Source organism: Sorghum bicolor, chromosome 2 (genome assembly GCF_000003195.3).
Source record: "Sorghum bicolor cultivar BTx623 chromosome 2, Sorghum_bicolor_NCBIv3, whole genome shotgun sequence".
NCBI lineage: Eukaryota > Viridiplantae > Streptophyta > Magnoliopsida > Poales > Poaceae > Sorghum > Sorghum bicolor.
This window is the reverse complement of record NC_012871.2, coordinates 6,204,979-6,225,476: the sequence shown is the minus strand read 5'-3', so window position 1 is coordinate 6,225,476 and position 20,498 is coordinate 6,204,979. Positions and strand designations below refer to the sequence as shown.

Genomic DNA, 20,498 nt, shown 5'->3' with positions numbered 1-20,498 from the left:
TGACCTCATGATTTTTTATTATTATTTATTATTATTTGTAAATGAAGCAATATCATATCATATGGTACCTACCAAATTGAGGTCTTGTTTGGCTGTAGTCATACATATGGACTGTTGTGAACTTAAGTGTAGCCAAACATGCCGTATATAACAGATAATTCATGAGTTTGTGGTGTGCTCTATGTAATTTTGCTCGATAGATGTTAGTACAACTGCTACATAAATCGATTTTCAGTAAACAACCGCAGTGGGTTGCACCTCAGTTTCTTTTTCAGTGGTTTCAAGACCTGTGCAGTAGGTCCACAAATCACTATCACGGTCCTAGGGAACAGAACTCGATAAGAATAAGATCATCCACAGCTAAAAACTGAGTCATGAATAACCGCATCAACAGCCCAGTAAGGTTTATTAAACAATATTATGGAAAATGCATGGCATACGTATGACTACAGCCAAACTTGTTGTTTGCAAACTCCCATAACAAAATGCAAAGGATAAAAATAGACCATCTCCAAAGGATTTGACATTTGGACTTGGCAAAGGATAAAAATAGGAGATCTCCAGGCGCGCGCTTTCCTCACGCGTGACTTTGCTCGCGTGATCGGGTTTGCAAAGCCGTCCATAGTTTGGCATTTTTGCCAAGTTTGCTCCCTCATTTGCCAAGTTACCCAAATTGTAAATTCCAAATGCAAAACCATTGAATATCTTTTTTAGAGCTTTTTAGCAAATTACTTAAATGTAAACCTCAAATGCAAAACCTTTAGAGATACTAGAGGTCCCTCAGTTGAACCTACACTGTTGAAATTCTGAAACAGATCTGTTCTTTTGTGTTGCTCATTCTCACATCTCATTGCTTATTTATATGCAGCCAATCTAGTACACTTCTCTGTTCTGTTTCTGGAATATACGAGTAGAAACCAGCTGGAATCATCTTCTAACGAATAGCAGGATAAAATCTTGTTTCATTCAGAAAGAGACCCATAACAACACTTCAGTGCAACACAGATCCATACCAACATCCTAGACGAGTAGCCGTATAGATCCAGAATTCACAAATCACATAAAGTTCCATTTGAAGCTCTCTTAAACAGAAGTTAATCCCTGATCACTTTACTAAGGCTAAATTAGCAAATGCAATCAGATTAAACAAGGCACACCAAGGAAGTAGCAATTAGTGCATGTCATAGGCAAGCTTTGTTTATCATACTTAACAGAGGTAAAGCCAGTTGGACACCAACTAAGGCCTTGTTCAGTTGAGAGAGAATTTTGGTTTTGCCTACTGTAGTACCTTCGTTTGTTTGTGACAAATATTGTCGAATCATGAACTAACTAAACTCAAAAGATTCATCTCGCGAATTACAGATAAACTTTGTAATTAGTATTTGTTTTCGTCTGTATTTAATACTTCATGCATGTGTCACAAGATTTGATGTGACGGGGAATCTTGAAATTTTTAAAACTAAACAAAGCCTAAGCTACAACCATGGCTCCTACTCAGCAAGTCACATCCCTTTAAGCTCCCGTAGCCTCTGGTACTTGTCCATCAGCGCATTACTATATAGGTAAAATTTCCTGCAACTCTCTGGCCTAGAGAGGTCGTGTAGCTCCTTGCAAAGCTCCTCATCGTCGACAGTTGCTGAAGGATCAAAATTTCTAGTAACTGTTTTGAGCATTGGTGTCCATCCCAATATCCGTTTCACAAATGCAAAATCATGATCTGCACCGCTCAATCCACAAATATGCAACTCCTGGAGAGAATTCAAGCAGAGCACCTCAGTTTTCCAGTCTTGCGGCTGACGACAAATACAATCCGGCGAACAAGCAGTTTGTTCCTGAGATGAGGAGCATAGACATAAGATGGGCTAACTTCTCAACGATCTTTTCAATGGCTATTGACAATAAGAAAAGCATTAGAAAACAGAATCATTTCAATTTACGGTCATTTAGAAAGTGGAAGTCTGAACAACATATGGATTCTTTTGTGTTAGCCCATGAGAGAGAACCTTATAGACATGGTGCCCAGAAAATATATACAAATACAAATCTAGCATAACCACTTTTATAGTGTGAACATTTCATATGATTAGACCGGTTGTTATGACAAATTTTGAAAATTAAAATACGTGCACATCTTATATTTGAAGACAAGGGAGTATACGCATTAGTTATTCATGTTTAATACCTACAACTAATAAAAATTGCTTACCTCTTCTCTCTCTCTCTCTCTCTGCGTGTGTGTTTCTGTGTGTGCCCATGCATATGTGTATTGTGTTTTAACCACAACATCCATTTGAATACTCTATACTCTTTATCCAATTATGATGAACTTATCAATTACTCTACTCCCTCCATTCTAAATTATAAGGCATTCCAAGAATCTTGAAAAGTCAAAACATTTCAAGTTTGACCAAAATTATAGAGAGAATTACAAAGATTTATGATATTAAATAGGTATACTATGAAAATATAATTAATGAAGAATCTAAATACTTAGTTGATATAATAATAAATGTTATTATGCTATCATATAAATTTTGGTCAAACTTGAGATGCTTTGACTCTCCAAGATTCTTGAAATATCTTATAATTTGTGATAGAGGGAGTATAAGTTTCCAAGATGATCAACAAATTTGTAGTTGAAAAGTTTTTTATTTGAAGTTGTTTAGTGTCCCAACACTAAATGACTTCAAATAAAATACATTTCAACAACAAAGTTGTAAATTGTATTAAGAACTATAACTTTTGTATAGACCATGTCAATGTTTGTTTGATAATTTTAAATGTCAAATTTCATAATCTATAAAGTTATAACATTATTTTGGGACCCTAAATAGTTTCAATTCAAATACTTTTCAACCACAAAGTTGTAGATCCCATTGAGGTATAATTTTGATTTAAAGTTTATCTTCATCCGAGCTCATACGAAAAAGTTTGAATTATTTTAAAAAAAGTCATTATGCCATGTCAGCGTATAGAGTGGGTTAGGCCCCATTTGACTTAGATAAGACTCAAAGCCAAGTTTAGGGTCTGAAATGACAACGCTAGCCAAGTTTAAGGACCAACGGTGAACACTTTGAAAGTTCGTGGACTAGGATGGTACTATTAGCCAAGTTAGGGACCCGTAAATATCACTTTGAAAGTTTGGGGATGAAGATGACACCATCTGCTAAGTTTAAGGACCTGACAGTAAATTTTACTCGATTTTTTAATAAAAGCTGAGATTATTACACTTATGTACGAACAATTTTTAATAGACATATTTTTTTTCCAAAATCGGCAAGAGAATTGCTGGCTTAGTATTTTTTTAGAAGGCAGAGAGACAACAACAGCACAGAACAATACATATGGGTACGACAAGTTGTTGTAATCTAGAAACACCATGTCATCAAGAAGAGTAATATTCCCAAAACTTGGTGGATCCAACTTGCTGCTGACGCAGACGCACTCGTCACTTTTACGCATTGCTGACATCTCCATCTCCAAATGCAACCTCTATAAACTTGCTCCAATGTAGCAGGTTGTTCGTAGGAAGGGGACCATATAGTAATTTCTTCTCTGGTGCTCGATCGATCATCACCATGACGCTCGACTTCGCCGTGCGCCGGCGCCGTCCGGAGCTCGTCGGCCCGGCGAGGCAGACGCCGCGCGAGACCAAGCGCCTGTCCGACATCGAGGACCAGTTGGGGCTGCGCTGGCACGTGCCGTTCGTCCTCTTCTACCGTGGCCGCGGCCGTGGAGCTGCGGCCGGCGGCGACGACCCGGCGGCCGTCGTCCGCCGCGCGCTCGGCGAGGCGCTGGTGCCGTACTACCCGCTCGCCGGGAGGCTGAGGGAGGTGGAAGGGCGGAAGCTGGTCGTCGACTGCACCGGCGAGGGCGTGGTGTTCGTGGAGGCGGACGCCGACGTGCGTCTGGCCGAGCTCGAGGCGGCCGGGCTGATGCCGCCGTTCCCGTGCATGGATCAGCTGCTGTTCGACGTCGATGGCTCCGCCGCCGGCGTGCTCAACAGCCCCTTGCTGCTCATCCAGGTATACAATACAACACGTAGTCCTAGGTGGTGGTTAGGGGTGTTTTGTTTGGGTGATAAAATTTAACATTTATCGCAACATTTTCATTTTATTTGACTTTAATTATAGACTAACTAGATTTAAAAGATTTATCTCGCAAATTAACCTCTAGCTATTGTTTTTAGTTTTGTAAATAATATATATTTAGTACTTCATGCATGTGTCTAAATATTTGATGTGATATGTGATAAAAATCACGTGGAACCAAACAGAGTTTAAATGCATGGTATTATGTATTGTGCACGTATCCCTAGGTGACCCGGTTGCGATGCGGCGGCTTCGTCTTCGCGCTCCGGCTGAACCACACCATGTGCGACGCCGCGGGCATCGTCCAGTTCATGCGCGCCGTCGGCGAGCTCGCCCGCGGCCTCCCGGAACCGACCATCGCGCCCGTGTGGTGCCGCGAGGTCCTGGACGCTCGCAGCCCACCACGGCCATCGTTCCCTCACCACGAGTACGACCCAGTGCCGCCGTCGCCGTCGTCGTTTCCACCGCCGGCCGACATGGTGATGCGGACCTTCACCTTCGGGCCGGACCACGTCGCCGCGATCAAGAAGGGCCTGTCGTCGTTGGCACAGCTGGGCGGCAGGAAGGGCAAGGCCACGACCTTCGAGGCGCTCGCGGCGTTCATCTGGCGCGCGCGCACGGCGGCGCTGGAGATCCCGGCGGACGAGGACACGCGCCTGGTGATCGCCGCGAGCGTCAGGGGCGTGCGCGACCTGGCGCTGCCCGCGGGCTACTACGGCAACGCGTGCGTGTACCCGGCGGCGGTGGCCACCGCCGGGGCGCTGCGGGGCGGCGGCGGCGCCCTGGGCGACGCGGCGGAGCTGGTGCGGGAGGCGAAGAGGACGGCGGTGAGCGCCGAGTACGTGCGGTCGACGGCCGACCTGATGGCGCTGCGGGAGCGGCCGTTCATGGCGATGGGCAACATGTTCATCGTGTCCGACAACCGGCACGCGGGGTTCCTCCACGTGGACTTTGGGTGGGGCGAGCCCGTGTACGGCGGCCCCGCGGGCGCGCTGTTCGTGCTGAGCTTCATCGTCGCCGTCAGGAACGGCGACGGCGGCGAGGACGCCATCGCCGTCCCGATCGAGCTGCCGCGGACGGCCATGGAACGGTTCGCGTCCGAGGTGAAGATGCTGCTGTGTTGAAGAGGTAGTGCCGGCGTTTTGGCGCGTTGCTGCTGTGCTGCTCTATACCTCTACACATTCTCGGCCAGGTGGCTAGTGTATAAAAGAAAATCAAGCGTACATGCATCGTTGTATATACTGTCTCCAGCAGCTAGCTTCATCAGAAATTTGTGTTTTTTTTTATTTACCGTATTACGTCGCTCTGGTCGATCCCTATGTCTTTTTTCTTGATATAAGCTTGGCACAGTAAGAATTTCCGTTCTACCATTTTTTTTGTTCTGCCTCATATATAATCTACCCTACATGTAATTAGTCTCATTTTTTTCCTGTATTTATTTAATGTAATAAATTTATTGACAAATAGATTATGCTAAGCACTATCAAGGATTCGGTTCGAGTCCATTTTCTTTTTCAAAGTTAATAAGTTACGGAATACCAACGCGGTGAAAATATTTGACAAACCGTCCCCCTCCCACAACCCCCACAAACCACACTACCGGACTCACGAGCTTTGCCGTGTGCCTCAGGCACATGGCAAAATGCCCAAAGCGAGAGTGCACGGCACAGCAACTGACGGTGAAGACCATCTTTGCCGTGTGCCAGCCTCAGGGCGCACGGCAAACGTAATGCCGTGTGTCTTTCTGGCTCTCGGCACACAAAAGCAACGTGACGGTCGTATGCGCAGTAACGGCCAGCTTTGCCGTGTGCCAGCCTCAGGGCTCACGGCAAAGTAATTATTTTTGCCGTGTGCTTCCTAACCAGGCTCACGGCAAAATTTGAGACTTTGCCGTGTGCTTTTTGACCAGGCACACGGCAAAGGCAGTTCCCAGGTAGCTCTGGCCAGTAGAGATTTCTTTGAAACGCAGGAATTTCACGTATCAAGATTTTTCAGGAATTAATTTATTTTTACTGAAAAAATGGAATACATAAAAATCCCGCATTTCAAAAGAGGTCTAAGCCAGGCAGGTTATGAATTGTTTGTACTAACAGGTTTACCCACCTAAATTTTGAGTAGAGTGCCACTACTTGAGCGTGTAATCCAGGACCGTACCCAACCGTGTTAAAAAATTCACTAGACTGAAATCTCATATACAGGGGATGATTTGATATACTACAAGTACAAGGTTGTACTTGAGTTGCATGCACACTATCAATGAAGCATTTCTTTTTCAATTTTTAATTTTACCTTTTTTCGTGAAACTTTGACCAAAATTCTATCGGCTCAAACGACTTTGATAAGGAAAAGGCTAGCTACAGTAGTACAGAGACCGTTTCCATAGGGTTTCTCTACGCTGGCTCCACCCAATAGGAAACGTTGTTGGATTATAGTACAAATACTGAATCGCAATCATTCACACGTAACTGTCAGTGCCAAAACAACCATTACTTTTTCCAGTAGCTCACGACGAGTGGTGTGGTCAATGGAGATGTGCAGATCGACTGAGGATTAGCAAGCATCTCGAGTGAGGATTAGCAAGCATCTTAACAAAGAACAAGGACAATGCTGTTGTCCTATGTAGGCCGGCTGCATCATGCAGTACGACGCAGTTTTGAAAAGACTCCATGGTAGGACACGTTTTCCTTGCGCCTTGTTTAGTTCACTCCGAAATCCAAAAAGTTTTCAAGATTCCCTGTCACATCGAATCTTGCGTCATATGCCTGAAGCATTAAATATAGACAAAAACAAAAACTAATTACACGGTTTGTCTGTAAATCGCGAGACGAATCTTTTGATCCTAGTTAGTTTATGATTGGATAATATTTGTCAAATAAAAACAAAAATGTTACAGTAGCGAAATCCAAAATTTTTTCAGAAATAAACAAGGCCTTGGCCGCACTCGACCTCGGCAGCTCTTGCTAGCACCTTGGCCGCCGCGCCTCCCTTTCAGCGTGCTTGCCGCACCACCCACCTCCAACTATATATAGCTACGCAGCCTGTGGCCTAGTGGCCCGGCCCATGGCCTGGCAAATTAGCATGGTCCGAGTAGGATCCGAAGGATCAGGTTGTACCTGGGCCGCCATCTAGGCACGCAGCATGACCCGTACCAACGATTTGTGACTTGTATATATATATTGTTAATTGTTATAGTAAAAATAATAAATAGTTGGTCAAAATGATGAAGTAATTTAGTACTTGATAAAAATATTGATAAAAAGGAGCTATTTTCGGTTTAACGGGCTGTAGGCCGACACGACATGAAAATAGACCCATGGGCCCTGCCTTAGGCCGAAAACCAGGCACGAAGCCCGTATAGACACAACCCGCTAGACATGACCTGCAGTGTCTAGAACTGTAGATGGCGTGTGGCAGCACGTGCAAGGCTGGCCGAAACACATGCAGTGTTTTTGTAGATTTCAATCAACACATGCAGTCATGTGACACAAGTACACATGCAACACAGAGTGAAATAAGCAAAAAAGTAACCATATTGGAAATAATGTAAAAACAAACAAGCTAACAACTGAACTAGATGCTACAAGCCTTATAGTAAGTTGGTGTCAACAAAGAACTTCAAAATTCAGGAACCTCCACTGTCGATTTGGGGCAAAAATCCCTCTAAAAGGAAGAAAGATGCTTTCCAACACATTTTTCTGAAGGCATAAGGTAGGAATTTAAAGGCTGGATAGTCACCTACCTTAAAAAAAAGAAAGTGATGTGCTCATGTCATGTTCATCTTCGATCGTTAAGATTCTCTATGATGAAATTGGTACAAAATGGCCCCAACAATGGTGAAAGAAAGATGGCAGCCGGTGGTAAGAAAGTGGAGGGAGCGAGGAAGAACGGGAGGGTTTTGTTCCGTCCCCTTTTCACCTTGGATTCAATCCCTAAATCAGCAGTGAAATTTTTGCTGCCTGTTTGTTAGTAGGTAGCATAGTGGGTGAAAACCCATATTGAAAACTGTTTTTCTGCTGGTTTGCCATATGAAGCAGCGGAGATAACCACCACGATATTCACCGCCAGATTATCCAGTGACCTGTTGTTGGAAATAGTTTTCACCGTTGGTTTTGTGCCCTAGTGTGTGTCGTCTGGTTTCAAACCGGCAGTAAAACTTCTTTTCTCCATCAGACAGGTGTCATACTAGTCAAAAAATCAGCAGTAAAAATTAGGGGTGGGCATTCAAAAAATCAGATAATTGGAAGTTTAGGTACGTATTAGGTGTTGGACAATCTAGATAACACGAAATGAAGTGGTTTTTGACAAAAGTGGACCAAAAACTTTTTTGCAGGTACTCTTCTGGAAAACACATTGGCTATGCCAATAGGCAAGACTGCAGCGGCGTGATGATCCATAGGACTTGCTCATTCGTATTGGAAGTCATCTTGAGTTGTCAGCCTTGCATTTCTTTAGTTCAAATGGTTGGCTGTCAAATAGGTTTATTGGTCTCTCTTAGTCACAACTTTACTTCCTATTTCGTTCAAAGTAAACAGGGTAAACGTTAGAAATGGTGTGCCAGACGTGTGTTCGTACTTTGTAATAATTGACCTAATTCTACTTGTTGGTAGATGAAGCTGGATATAAACTATCCTTTATCTAAAAAAGGTATTAGGAATTTCTACCGGATAAGTTAGCCCTGAAAAAGTATTACCCTAAATTATCCGGCCAATAATTTAAGTTCAGATTTTATCCGATATACCCGAAATTGATAGAACCTTTAATTTTGACAAAATTTCAATAGCATTTTAAAACAAAAAAAATAATGGTCCTTCAAGTCGCTTCATGTTCATATCAATTAACAACAAATCATTAATCATGGTAGCACATATATTTACATTGAGCCATACCAAATAAAAGATTTACAATGCACCGAAACCACTTCATATCTTCATATTAGAAATAGAAGAGCAAAATTTTGAGATATTTTTTGTAATTTTGGTAGTTCAGGTACTGGGGAACATTACCCAACCTAAATTTAGGTTTTTATTGTTACTATCCAAAATTATGATCGGGTATTTCGTGCTAACTTTTGGATAATTCAAGGATTGATTATCCGGTGTTCTACCCACCCATAGTAAAAATTGTTTTCACCCCTAACTTGTCGTATGATCCGCTGCTGATAACCACCACAATTTTCACCAATCAAATCATCCACCAACCACATTGAAAACAATTTTCACCACTAGTTGTTGGTTCCACTACACGCCACCTTCTTTTAAACCGGTGGTGAAGAATATCAGCGCCGGTTCTAGCCAAACCCATGGTGAACCCTATCGTGAAAATGATTTCAATAGTAGTGATCTTAGTTAGAATAAATAGACAGAGACCAACTAATTTGTATTCTTTATTTGCTAATCTCATACCTAGTTATTAAGAAAAATATACATGGGGAGAAGTGCATTTGAAGGCAGCCTACACTTTTAAAATCGCCAGCAACTTGGCCGAGTGTAATTGCATCATGTCAATCCTCCAATATGATTGGTTCGGCATACAACAACAGGTTCAACCATGTGACTGTTCGTTTCAAAAAAGAAAACATGGGACTGCAATTTATTTAAATATAGGAAATGACTCACGATCCAAATAGATATCTCAGAAATGAAATGACATAAGTACATCAATACTGGAAGCAGTAGTACTACAAAAGTACAAATTACAATAACAGATAAGGATGAAAACGGTCGGAAACGGTCGAAAACGGAATTACAATGTAGAAAACGAATGCGGTCGGTATGAAATATTTCTATATTTTAGCAATTAAAGAGTATAAAAAATAAATAAAAATGGTTGTGAAACCAACTGAAACTGACAAAGTTTTATGTTTAACAAAATTCGAAAACGGTTTTATAATATAGAAAACGATATCATAATGTAGAAAACGAAAGCGGTCGGCACTCAGGAAAAGCAATAGATTTGATGAAATTGTTGGGGCTCGCTGGGGATTTCTCACGCCCGGCGAATTGGAAACGACGCACCCAGGAAAAGCTCGATGAACTCGTTGTTTTTGGTGCTGTCAACTGGTTTGCATATCTTGCAATATAAAGGAAATTTACAAGGAGCAACTCTCCTGATTGCGCGGCACGAGCGTCACTATGATCATGCCATCCCACGACCACGCAAGAGCCGCGCAGCACTTGGACGTGCCTCCGCATGAACTAATGACATGCGTCAGGCTTACAAGAACTTGACTGACGAAACTGATGAAACTGAAACTCTTGAAACTGAGGGAAAGACAGACCGACAGACTGAAACTCTGAAATGAAAAACGAAAAACAGAGTGATGGTGAAAAGCTGGAGTAGATGAACCGAAATAGCCTCCACATAAGAATACAGAACCAGATGATGCACCTGAAAGGAAAGACAATGTCATCCTCGATAGAATATCTTCAGTCACTGATTATTTTTGGCCACTTCGTTGCATATTTCTCATCTAAATAGTTGCGGTTGGCGCTGTCCTTCAATTCTTCTACCAAGAACTTAGTTACTTCATCTGCTTGGTTACCAACACTGAGATGCAACTCTTGGAGACTTTTAAGAGTCTCAATGCCATAAATTCCTTCGAAGGCTTGAAACCGCATATCAATCCTCTCGAGTGCTGGCATTACGTCTTCTCCTGTAACTGCAAAGCTCAGCCTTGGCACGAGAGTTGCAAAGAAGCGAAGCAGCTTTAGACTCTCAAATCCTCCAGGTGGAACAATGATCTCCCTGTCAGTAAGCAGCTTATTTTCCTCAAGGATGTCCACTATGTCCCGATCATCCTTCTTTGTGCTGAGTGTAAAGGTGAGACTGAATAGTTTGGGCAGGTTCTTGATGAGCATGAAAGTATCAGTCCGAAGAACTGTCACAGAAAGTGTCAACTTGTAGAGATTACCGAGATCTTTGATCCAGTTTGGGGGGCTTTCCATCTTGCCAGATAGCTCCAGCCCAATGAGGTACCTTGGAGGATTGGACATGGAGTCCAATGTGTTGATGAAGTCAGAGCCCTCATCATTGATTGCCAGAATCTGCAGACCACAACTGCAGAGATATTCAATGGCGGAGCGTAATTGTTTGAAGGTCTGACCACCCTCCTGTATGTTGAGCTTGTAAATGGCAACCTTTCTTAGCCCTGTCAGCTGATGAAGGCTTGCTACAGCTGTTGAGTCCTCGTTGATCTCAATCCCTGACAGTATACGAAGTGCTTTCATTGGCTCCTTAGTCTTCTCATTTGGCAACTTCAATGCCTTCTTCTTTGGGTTTTTACTCCCTCCAAGCATGCTACGAAGACGTTTGAGCTGGCCAAAAGCTTTAGGAAGCACCTCAACTCTCGTCTCCCTTATGTCAAGAGTTTCCAGATACTCAAGCCTCCCTATCTTTGATGGGATATTAACAACCTCTGTTCGTCGGAGGCTTAAATACTTGAGCACAAGCATTTTACATATGTCATTCAGATAGTTATCTGTCATACCCTTCCAACCCTCAAGATCCAGTACTTGAATTATTCCATTATTGAATGAATGGAAAGGAAGTCGTCGGTTCTGACTTCCAAACACTGTCAGTGATCGCACTTGGGACAAGTTCATGCCTTTTGTTGAATTCCCATGCTTGGAACCACTACTTTGCATGGAGAGTCGACGGACTTTGTTGCTCGGAGTTGGCATCAGCCAGTGGCCACCAACAACAGTAATAAAGTTCTCTTCGCTTGATTTGGACACAATATACTCAAGAATCATGTCATGAACTTTAAAGGATTTTATCTTCCCATTGCTGCTGTGATCCTCAGGGCGTATTATCTTCCTACTTATGAGCTGATTAAAGTATGTTTCAGCAACTTCCTCTGCAGTTAGCCCTTGCTTCTCTGTAACAAAACATTCAGATATCCATCGTCTGGTCAGACGCTTCTTACTAATTGTCAAGCCCTTAGGAAACATGCTCAAGTACAATGAGCAGGTCTTGAGATCTGGAGGCAAATCATTGTAGCAATAATCAAGTATCCTTGTGACCCCATCGAGGGTAAGGGGAGCAACCTGCTCTGGAAATAATGACTTGCAAACTGTACTCCAATGGTCATTCTTTTTTGTTGGGTTGCAGGCAACAAGGCCAGCCATGGTTACTATGGCTAAAGGCAGGCCCCCACAATATTTCCATATCTGCTCATGAACCTTCTCTTTTTCGCTACTGTTGCTTTGGGATTCAGAAACACCCTGATTAAATAGACTTTCGGACTTGGGATTACTAAGAACATTCACGGTATGCAGATAATCAGTTCCATCTCTTTCTGAGCAGGCCGCACCAACAGCTTGAAATCTGCTAGTCACAATTACTTTACTGCCGTTTTCATGTGGCAACCAATTTCTAATGTTCTCCCATGTTTCTACAGACCATACGTCATCAATCAAGAGGATATACCTGTGAAGAAAAACCAAATAAAATACAAAGTGAGAAAAAACATGCTACCTTATTTGTCTTTTAATTTGCATGAGACGTCGTGACCAGCTAGATTGGCGGCTATTTGGCGCTTCTACAACTTATACGTTTCTACAAATCAGTGACGGTATCCAGCCACCTGACCACCTCTAGAAACTGATCTTTAGAGACGTGCCAAAACTTTGTCTCTAGAAGTCATTTCCAGAATTTGTAAATCGAGTAAAAAATACTAAAAATTATCTTAACCTAGGAGAGAACTTTGTCTCCAATCACTTAATTTTTGCTCGAAATACACATGAGTGCGGCCGGCAGGATCAAACTCAAGACAAGCGAATTATGCACGCGTGCGACCAAAGGAATAACACTCAAGATCTCAGAATATCACTGCACCTCAAAATTACTTGTGACTAAGTGATTGATACATTCCTTTTGTGTTCACTCTAGTGAATATTATAATGCATATTGAGATCCTAAACGAATTCAAACGAAAAGGTTTTAAATAGAAATGTTTAGTTTCTCTAGTACTACAACTTTGGTTTAAAGTCGTTTCTCCATCCAAGGTCACTAAAATTTTAAAAAAAATGAATTTCAAAATTATTAGTTTGAAAATAGAATTTCTGGGCCATAAATAATTTCAAATAAAAATATAGTCAACCACAAAGTTGCGTATCTCTTCGAGTACTATATAGTCAACCACAAAGTTGCATATCTCTTAAGTTGTCTTAGAATTTTTAGAATGCACTATATTGCAGGATAGAGGTGAATATATATTTTTGCTTTCAATGTTTATTCATGGACGCGAGTTAAATTAACACTCTAGTGCTTTTTTGTCAAAATTTTCCATTTGAATTTTATTAATATACAGTTTCTAGGTCATAGGCTACACTCTTAGTCCTCTATGGCATAAAGTTAGTCATTTCAACATACACAACAATACTTAAGATGTTAAGTTTTCAATATCAAAGGATTATGTGTGGTAGTAGTTTTATTATAAATTGTAATGGTGGATGTAAATAATATAGACACAAATTTAAGGAACTATTACTATATGTATTTTCATAATTACAGAGATGGGTAATTTTTAGAAAATAGAACAGATCCACTAGATATCGCTGAATAATGATTAAAGTATTCCAAATTAAAGAATAGGTATTTCTAATTGTTATGAGAATCGTGACATTGTTTACTACAATTGGTGCTATTTGTTTTTGTATTTGGTGTCGGTTTTGGTAACTCTTTGCTCTAAGTTGCGTGTGTGTGGATAGTCAGAATATGCCTCGCTATAGTAATCCAAGCTTAGTCTAAGTGTACAAAAGTTTAAGTCATTTTTGGATCCCACGATTTAGGTTTTGGCCAAACTTTAGCTATTATAGTTCCAAATAGGTAGTCTTAACTTAAGCAGTGTTATCGTAAACGCTAAATAGTTGGTTACTCGCTATTTAGTCATTATTCAGTCTAATGGACACTTAAACAAGCTAAATGGTTATTTAAATGGGCTGAATGGCTGATTAAACAAAAACGACAAACCATTATATATGTGTTTTAAAAGTCCTAAGTACTGTCTAAAGTTTATTAGTCAACCTTAAAGGACCATTAGTTTATTACTATACAAATGTGTTAAAATGGTCTTAAGTTTAGTAATCAATTACTCCTTCCTCTGTTCCAAATTATATCTAGATGCATAACAAAATCGATATACAACAAAAGTCAAAATGACATAATTTGAAACGGATAAAAGTAAATTTTAGACAATGAGATGCAAACAGAATCTAAATATACGCCACCACATTCAAACACTTCATGTGTGGCTAATAAAAGCAAATTAAGCAATGGTTTAGAGTTACCTCTTTCCTTTCAGGCGCGATCGCAGTTCTTGAATAAGTTTGTCGTGGGCCATTGTTTCTATGTTGCTCTGTGTGCAACCAGCGTTGCCATCATTGCCTTGCTTCCTGTGGCCGCGGAGTGGCATAATAACCCGCTTCACAAAGCCTTTCATGCCGTAAGCTAATAATTGGTTCTTCTCAGCAGGAGGTGTCCCTGCTGTGTTGCGGTCTTGTTGCGCTTGGTCATCACGGGTCATTATTACCTGATCTTTGCTGTTATTTACCTGCTGAATAGTGCTGCTGCTATCATTATTATTGCCTTGCTCTTTGTCCCGTGGCTTGATTTGACCCAGAATATCCCTGAGGACTTGATCTTCATCATAGTTTTGCGACACCGTGACTGACGCTCGGCAGTCGAATTCGTTCCCGAAATCTTGGTACAGTTTGGTGGCAATGGTGGTCTTTCCCACCCCACCAAACCCGACTATGGAAATAACAGCTCGATGAGATTCTTTTGTTAGCCAAGGCCGAAGCTTCTTCATGTCCTCCTCCACTCCTATAGGATTCAGCGTGTGGACGAGCTGACGACGGCTGGCCATCAGATGCTCAGCGGCAATGCCATAGAAGGTAACAGCATGGTTTGCTGTCGTCTTCGCTCCCTCTTCAAGACTACTTTTTGCAGGGTTGTCCACTCCATATCTGCCTCGCCGCTCAGCGATCTGTTCCGCCCTGGCCTTGAGCTCAGCAATCTTGGAAGCAATTTCACGGCGAGGCCGGAATGTCCGGAGCTCATAGAATATTGTCAGTATGAAGGAACATCTTGCGTCAGTGAGGGATGAGTCGTGAGGGAGGCGGTGGGCGAAGTCGTCAATGCAGTCTTCCATGTCATATGCCATGTCGCGGATCTGCTTCATCCAGTTCTTGAGCCGGCGGTCATGGTCATCCGAAGAAAAGCCGAGGTCACCGAGGAAAGCCTGCACGCTGGCGAGCTCGTCGGTGATGTACTGAATGTCGCCGCGGACGCCACGGATCAGAGTGTACTCCTGGGCAAGGAGTCCGCCTAGCTTGCCCAGCAGAGATTTCATGCTGGCCTCCGAAGCACCCACCACAAGCTCCATCTTCGCCTGCGTGCTCTGAGATCTTCGCTACTGCAACCTCCCTTCCTGTTGTTGCGAAGTGCACCAAAGTATGAGTGGTGGAAAAAAGCTCAGATCAAGCACAGACCGATAAATTTAATTTAACGTCCACTGCGGCACTATCTGGCCAGCGGTTGTTTTTTTGTTCCATCCAAACCTAATTTCATTATAGATATAGTAACTAAATGGTCAGGAATTGAGCTTAACTCAACTTGTTGGGCGAGTGGTGTGGTTATGCACCCAACCATGAACCACCCAGGTTAGTCGTCTCTTGAGGGTGCCTATTTCTCTTAATGATTCATGATTAATATGAAAAACCCCACCAAATTTTCCCTAGGCTGGATCTCATTTATTAAAAAATACACACGATCATATGTTTGAAGTCAACAGGTACACAGTTTAGGACCCGACAATTACTTGCTATTCGGCCCAAGGACAAAGGGCTTCGCCAAAGAAGCAATCAAAAAAGTATAGTTTTCCATTTAGCACTAACACGATGGGCCGGCACGGGCCCGCTCCGAAAAAGCACGGCACTAACACGACACGGGCACGAGACTCATAGTGCCAGTGCCGGCACCGGCACGATCCCGGGCCGTGCCTGGGCCGCATGTTTGGCCCGTAGTGCCGGCACGGGCACGGCACGGTTAATGAGTTGGCACGATAGTGGCTCGATTATTGTGAATCATTGGATCAAGTTGCATTATTTCTGACCATTGGATTGGCTTGCATCACCGGCCTCTAACCTAGCCATAAAAGCAAGTCCCTCTCAATTTCCCTCTCCCAGCCGCCAGCCTCTTTCTTCCTCCCCTGCTCCCTCCCGTAAGGCAGCCAGCAGCCCCATGCCGCTTCTCTTCAGCGTTCCCAGCAAGCCGCCGTCCGTCTCTTGCCACGCCGAAGGCCCGGTCGCCGGGGCAGGCCGCCATCGCCTCCTCCTAGCTCGCCCACTCCTCTCAGGCTGCTGCTCCACACAACTGCTGCTGCTCCACGGCGGCGGCGCGCTGCAGCTCCTCCACGGCGGCGGTGCATCGGTGCGCGACGGTGGTGCTCCACTGTGCGTTGTGGCGGCGCGTACTATTGCTCCACGCTAGTGCTCCGTTGCGCGCGCCAACGGCGTGCGACTGCTGTTCGACGGCGTGGCGCACAGCGAGCGAGCACGGGATGGCACGGTGGGCTGCCGTGCTCATCGGCACGGCACGGCACGCCTAACCGGTCATAGGGTCGTGCTTGGGCCGAGGTCTTGGCACGGCGGCACTATCAGGCACGGCACGGCACGGCAGTGCCGCCGTGCCCAACCGTGCCGTGCCTGGCCGTGCCCGTGCCAGTGCCGTGCCGTGCGGCCCGGCTGGCCATCTATACAAAAAAGCGATGGCAACTATACCGCCTATGGATGGGGATGGCTCTCCAAATGCATACGCGTGGTTCTTCTCTAGTGTAATTTAATAAACTAAATAGACAATTTCTTTTCTTATTTTTGTCATTTAGTTCATTTAGTTACATTAGAGAAAAACCGTAGGTACCCGTTTGAAGCACCATCCTCATCCTTAACTACACCACTCCCAGCGAATTGGACAACAGGTTTCAGCCCGATGACATAGAAAGCCAACAATGAAAACCGACCCTTAACGACCAGCGGTTATTTCTATGAAAGAAATGGATGACTTCGTCTTACTACTACTTCCTCCATACCAAATTATAAAACATTCTAAGAATCTCAGAGAGTCAAAGCATCTTAAGTTTGATTTACGAACGCATGAACTTTAGAGGCACTATATATCGTTCCTGCCTGTGAGACCTCCAATAAAATAGCGCTCCCTCTCCTAGCAGGTGCAAGTGCAACATTAATATAGTAGAATTTTCTAACACTACAAAATGTGAACACCATTTTGCATCTCCCAAACTATAATTTCGCCCAAAAAAAAGGAATAAAAAAATATCCTAAACTGAAAAGAAAATACAAAATCATCTGGCATCAATAGCCCATGCTTCGACGAGTCCATTTTACACATTCTGTATGAGCCATGCATGCATGGTGCTAATTTACTGGATGAGGAAAAACAAGCTCCAGATCAGAGAAATATGACCTTGGCCTCTCCCGATCTTCTGCAACAATAATCGTCAGCACACGACGGGAACATCAACTGCATGCCACGGCAAGCAAAGAAACAGTAATTAAGCAGCAGGTACTGCTACTACGTACTACCAGATAACAAAACGGAAGAAGAAGAGTATGCAACAGATAGGGCTGAGCAGGCATCTCCGAGTACGAACGCGGACCTTTAGGAGGCAGGCACGTACTGGTTGTTAGGGCGGCTGCATACCGTCCAAGCTCCAAGGCGTCAGCGGTGCGCAGACGAACGGAAGCAAGGACGATGGAAAGGCTGCTAGAAGATCCAAACTAAAGACCGGTACGAGAGGCTCGAGGATATGTTGGGGGGACGGAACTCCAGTCTAAGTCTAGCTACGAGCCGAGCCAGTCACGAGCTAATGAGTTTAGAGTTTTTCGTTCAGTTTTTGATAGAAGACGGGCGCGCCAGCCTTGCTTGCCAAAAGGTTGTGAGCTGTTTGGCATCTTACATAAATCTTTAAAAAATAGGAACGTGTATGTAATTAGCATCCCAACAAAGGAGGAGAAATTTAAAAGAGAAATATCATGTATGGTCGTGCCGTTAACCTACTGCTCGGGGGTGGGTCTATGCTGGCAGCACACAGTTTTATGATGTGGCCACATGCAGTTTTAGGATTTGGCCACTAACGCGCGGATATGTGAGTGCATTTTTTAACTGAAATCGTCTAGTGACTCAGTCAACCTATATGATTTCATGTGTAATTATTGAAGGCGCCCTTATTAGGCCGTCCTCAGCAGCCCAGCTAGCGGACCAGAACGTGGTCTAACGTGGAGCGAGGTGTAAAATAAATAAACAGGGCGAAGATGCGATGCGGCAGAACCTATTGCCAGACTCAAACGTGGGACGAGAGGTCGTGGTCAACGTCCCGGCAGCTTTCGTTTCGTGACGATATGAACGTAGACAACATGGAGTATCATCCTTGTTTAGTTGCCCAGCCAAAGAAAAAAAAGGAACCAGATCGAAATCCAGATCGAAATGAGAAGACGACGAAGAACCAAACCACGAGTCCAAAGACTGCAGCGCGTAGCTTCGTTGTCCTTGTCCTGCACAGCGCACCTCGATTGTCGACCACATGTGTGTATTAATTAGTAGCGCGTTGCACCTTCTCTCGTAGGCCTTGTTAAGATGCAAAATCTTTTTGAATTTCGCTACTGTAGCACTTTCGTTTGTTTGTGGCAAATATTATCTAATTATAGACTAATTAGTATCAAAAGATTCGTCTCGTGATTTATAGGTAAACTGTGTAATTAGTTTTTGATTTCGTCTAAAATTAATGCTTCACGCATGTGCCGCAAGATTCGATGCGATGGGAAATCTTGAAAACTTTTTAGTTTTTCGGGTGAACTAAACAAGGCCCTAGTCGTAGAAACGGGCAGACCAGTTACTTCCTCCGTACCTATAAAAAAATTATTTAGGACAGCAATACGGCTTTTAAAGTTTAATTTTAATTTTTTATTTTGATATGTGTATATTTTTAAATTATTTCAAAAAGTAATATGTGTATATTTTTATAAAAATATTTTTCAAGACAAATCTATTTATATAGTTTTCATATTTTAAAATTAACTTAACAATTTAAAAGTTATTCATGATTTATATTCCTAATGTCCGATTCTCTCGCCCACGCTCGCCCTCTCTCTTCCTTAGCTCTAGTGGTGGCTAGGGTTCTGGCAGGAGAAGGAGATCTTCGGAGAGGGAGAAGAAATAACTTCGATGGGTATAGAATGGTCGGTCGGAGGGAGGCAGAGAGGCCAAGTGGTGGGGGAGGTTGACGGGCAGCTGTTCAGTGGAGCTGGCAACGGTAGGGGCAGGGGTGCCGTGGCCTGACTTCGGCGGAGTTCATTGGAGTTCTCCATGGTCTCATGCGGGAGGGGGAGGGGGAGGGGAAGAAGGTTGCCGCCACAGGCATGGTAGGGCTTCGTCAGAGCTCCATGGGCAGGGAGCTCCTGCGCAGCCCTACCGTGTCTGTGGCGGTGGGAGGTGGTGGAGGCCGGGCACCACTGGAGCTGAGGGCTGGAGCAGGAGCCGAGCATGGTGAAAAGGTTGTAACCACACGGGAGAGGAGGCGATGGAGAGGAGTGCTGAAGGAGGAAGACGATGCGGGGAGGAGGTGTGCGGGTGGAAGTGCGCTTGCCTGTACGCCCATGCTCTAGTAAAGTCCTAAAAACAAATATGTATAGTACTTTAAACCACCGTGATGTTTTTCATAACAGGATATAACGATAAGAAAGCATATATGGGTATTGTGCTAGACTGTGAACAGTTTCAACTCAACACATGTAAACACATTTATTTTGAAATTTGGGAACTGCGATGGAAAATGTATAGGGTGTTGGTACAAAAGCTCTTATTAGTAGTTTACTACCAGATAAAAACAAAAGTTTATATGTAAGCATTCCATTAGAATCTAAGAAAATAGAAAAGACCAATAAAAAACCATTTTAATTATACGTGGCACTACTACATAACTGACCTTCACTATGGATCTAGCAGTGATAGTGTCTGCAAGCCCATCACTGCAGCCAGTTCGTGGCTTGAACTGCCAATGATAGAACCAATAGATAGTGATACCTGGTTCATCACGGCCGGTTTCTATCAATGCCGGTTGAAGCCATGAACCAGCAGTGATATGGGTCATCACTGCCAGTTCTTGGCTTGAACTGCTAGTTCAGGACATGACCCGACCATGATAGATGACACGAAAAACTTTATAACTTTCTCATCTGATTTCCAATAAAGATGACAAACTTTACACCAAAGTTGTAGTACCAACGAGATCTACAACTTTGTAGATCAAACTATTTTTGTTTTGATTTGGATGTCCAAACTAAATATGCATCACAAAAATTTTGTTTCTCCAGCGGCTCTCGACCTATG

The 20,498-nt window shown here is 43.4% G+C and overlaps 2 protein-coding genes across 6 annotated transcripts; one reads left to right on the top strand and one right to left on the bottom strand.

Annotated features, from left to right (window-relative positions):
* On the top strand, positions 3,542-5,470 carry LOC8063646 (benzyl alcohol O-benzoyltransferase). Its single transcript, XM_002461564.2, has 2 exons — positions 3,542-4,025; positions 4,319-5,470. Exons 1-2 carry the CDS (start codon positions 3,579-3,581, stop codon positions 5,213-5,215), a joined length of 1,344 nt encoding a protein of 447 aa, XP_002461609.1. The 5' UTR covers positions 3,542-3,578; the 3' UTR covers positions 5,216-5,470.
* LOC8075060 (disease resistance protein RPM1) lies at positions 9,868-17,995 on the bottom strand. Of its 5 annotated transcripts, XM_021452469.1 has the most exons (5): positions 17,770-17,995; positions 17,577-17,633; positions 14,381-15,522; positions 10,479-12,518; positions 9,868-10,383 (listed from the first exon to the last, which is right to left on the bottom strand). In XM_021452469.1, exons 3-4 carry the CDS (start codon positions 15,475-15,477, stop codon positions 10,517-10,519), a joined length of 3,099 nt encoding a protein of 1,032 aa, XP_021308144.1. In that variant the 5' UTR covers positions 15,478-15,522; positions 17,577-17,633; positions 17,770-17,995; the 3' UTR covers positions 9,868-10,383; positions 10,479-10,516. The 5 variants fall into 5 exon arrangements, with proteins under 5 accessions (XP_021308144.1, XP_021308143.1, XP_021308146.1 ...); XM_021452468.1 differs by having other exon boundaries at positions 9,868-12,518; XM_021452471.1 differs by having other exon boundaries at positions 9,868-12,518; positions 17,791-17,995.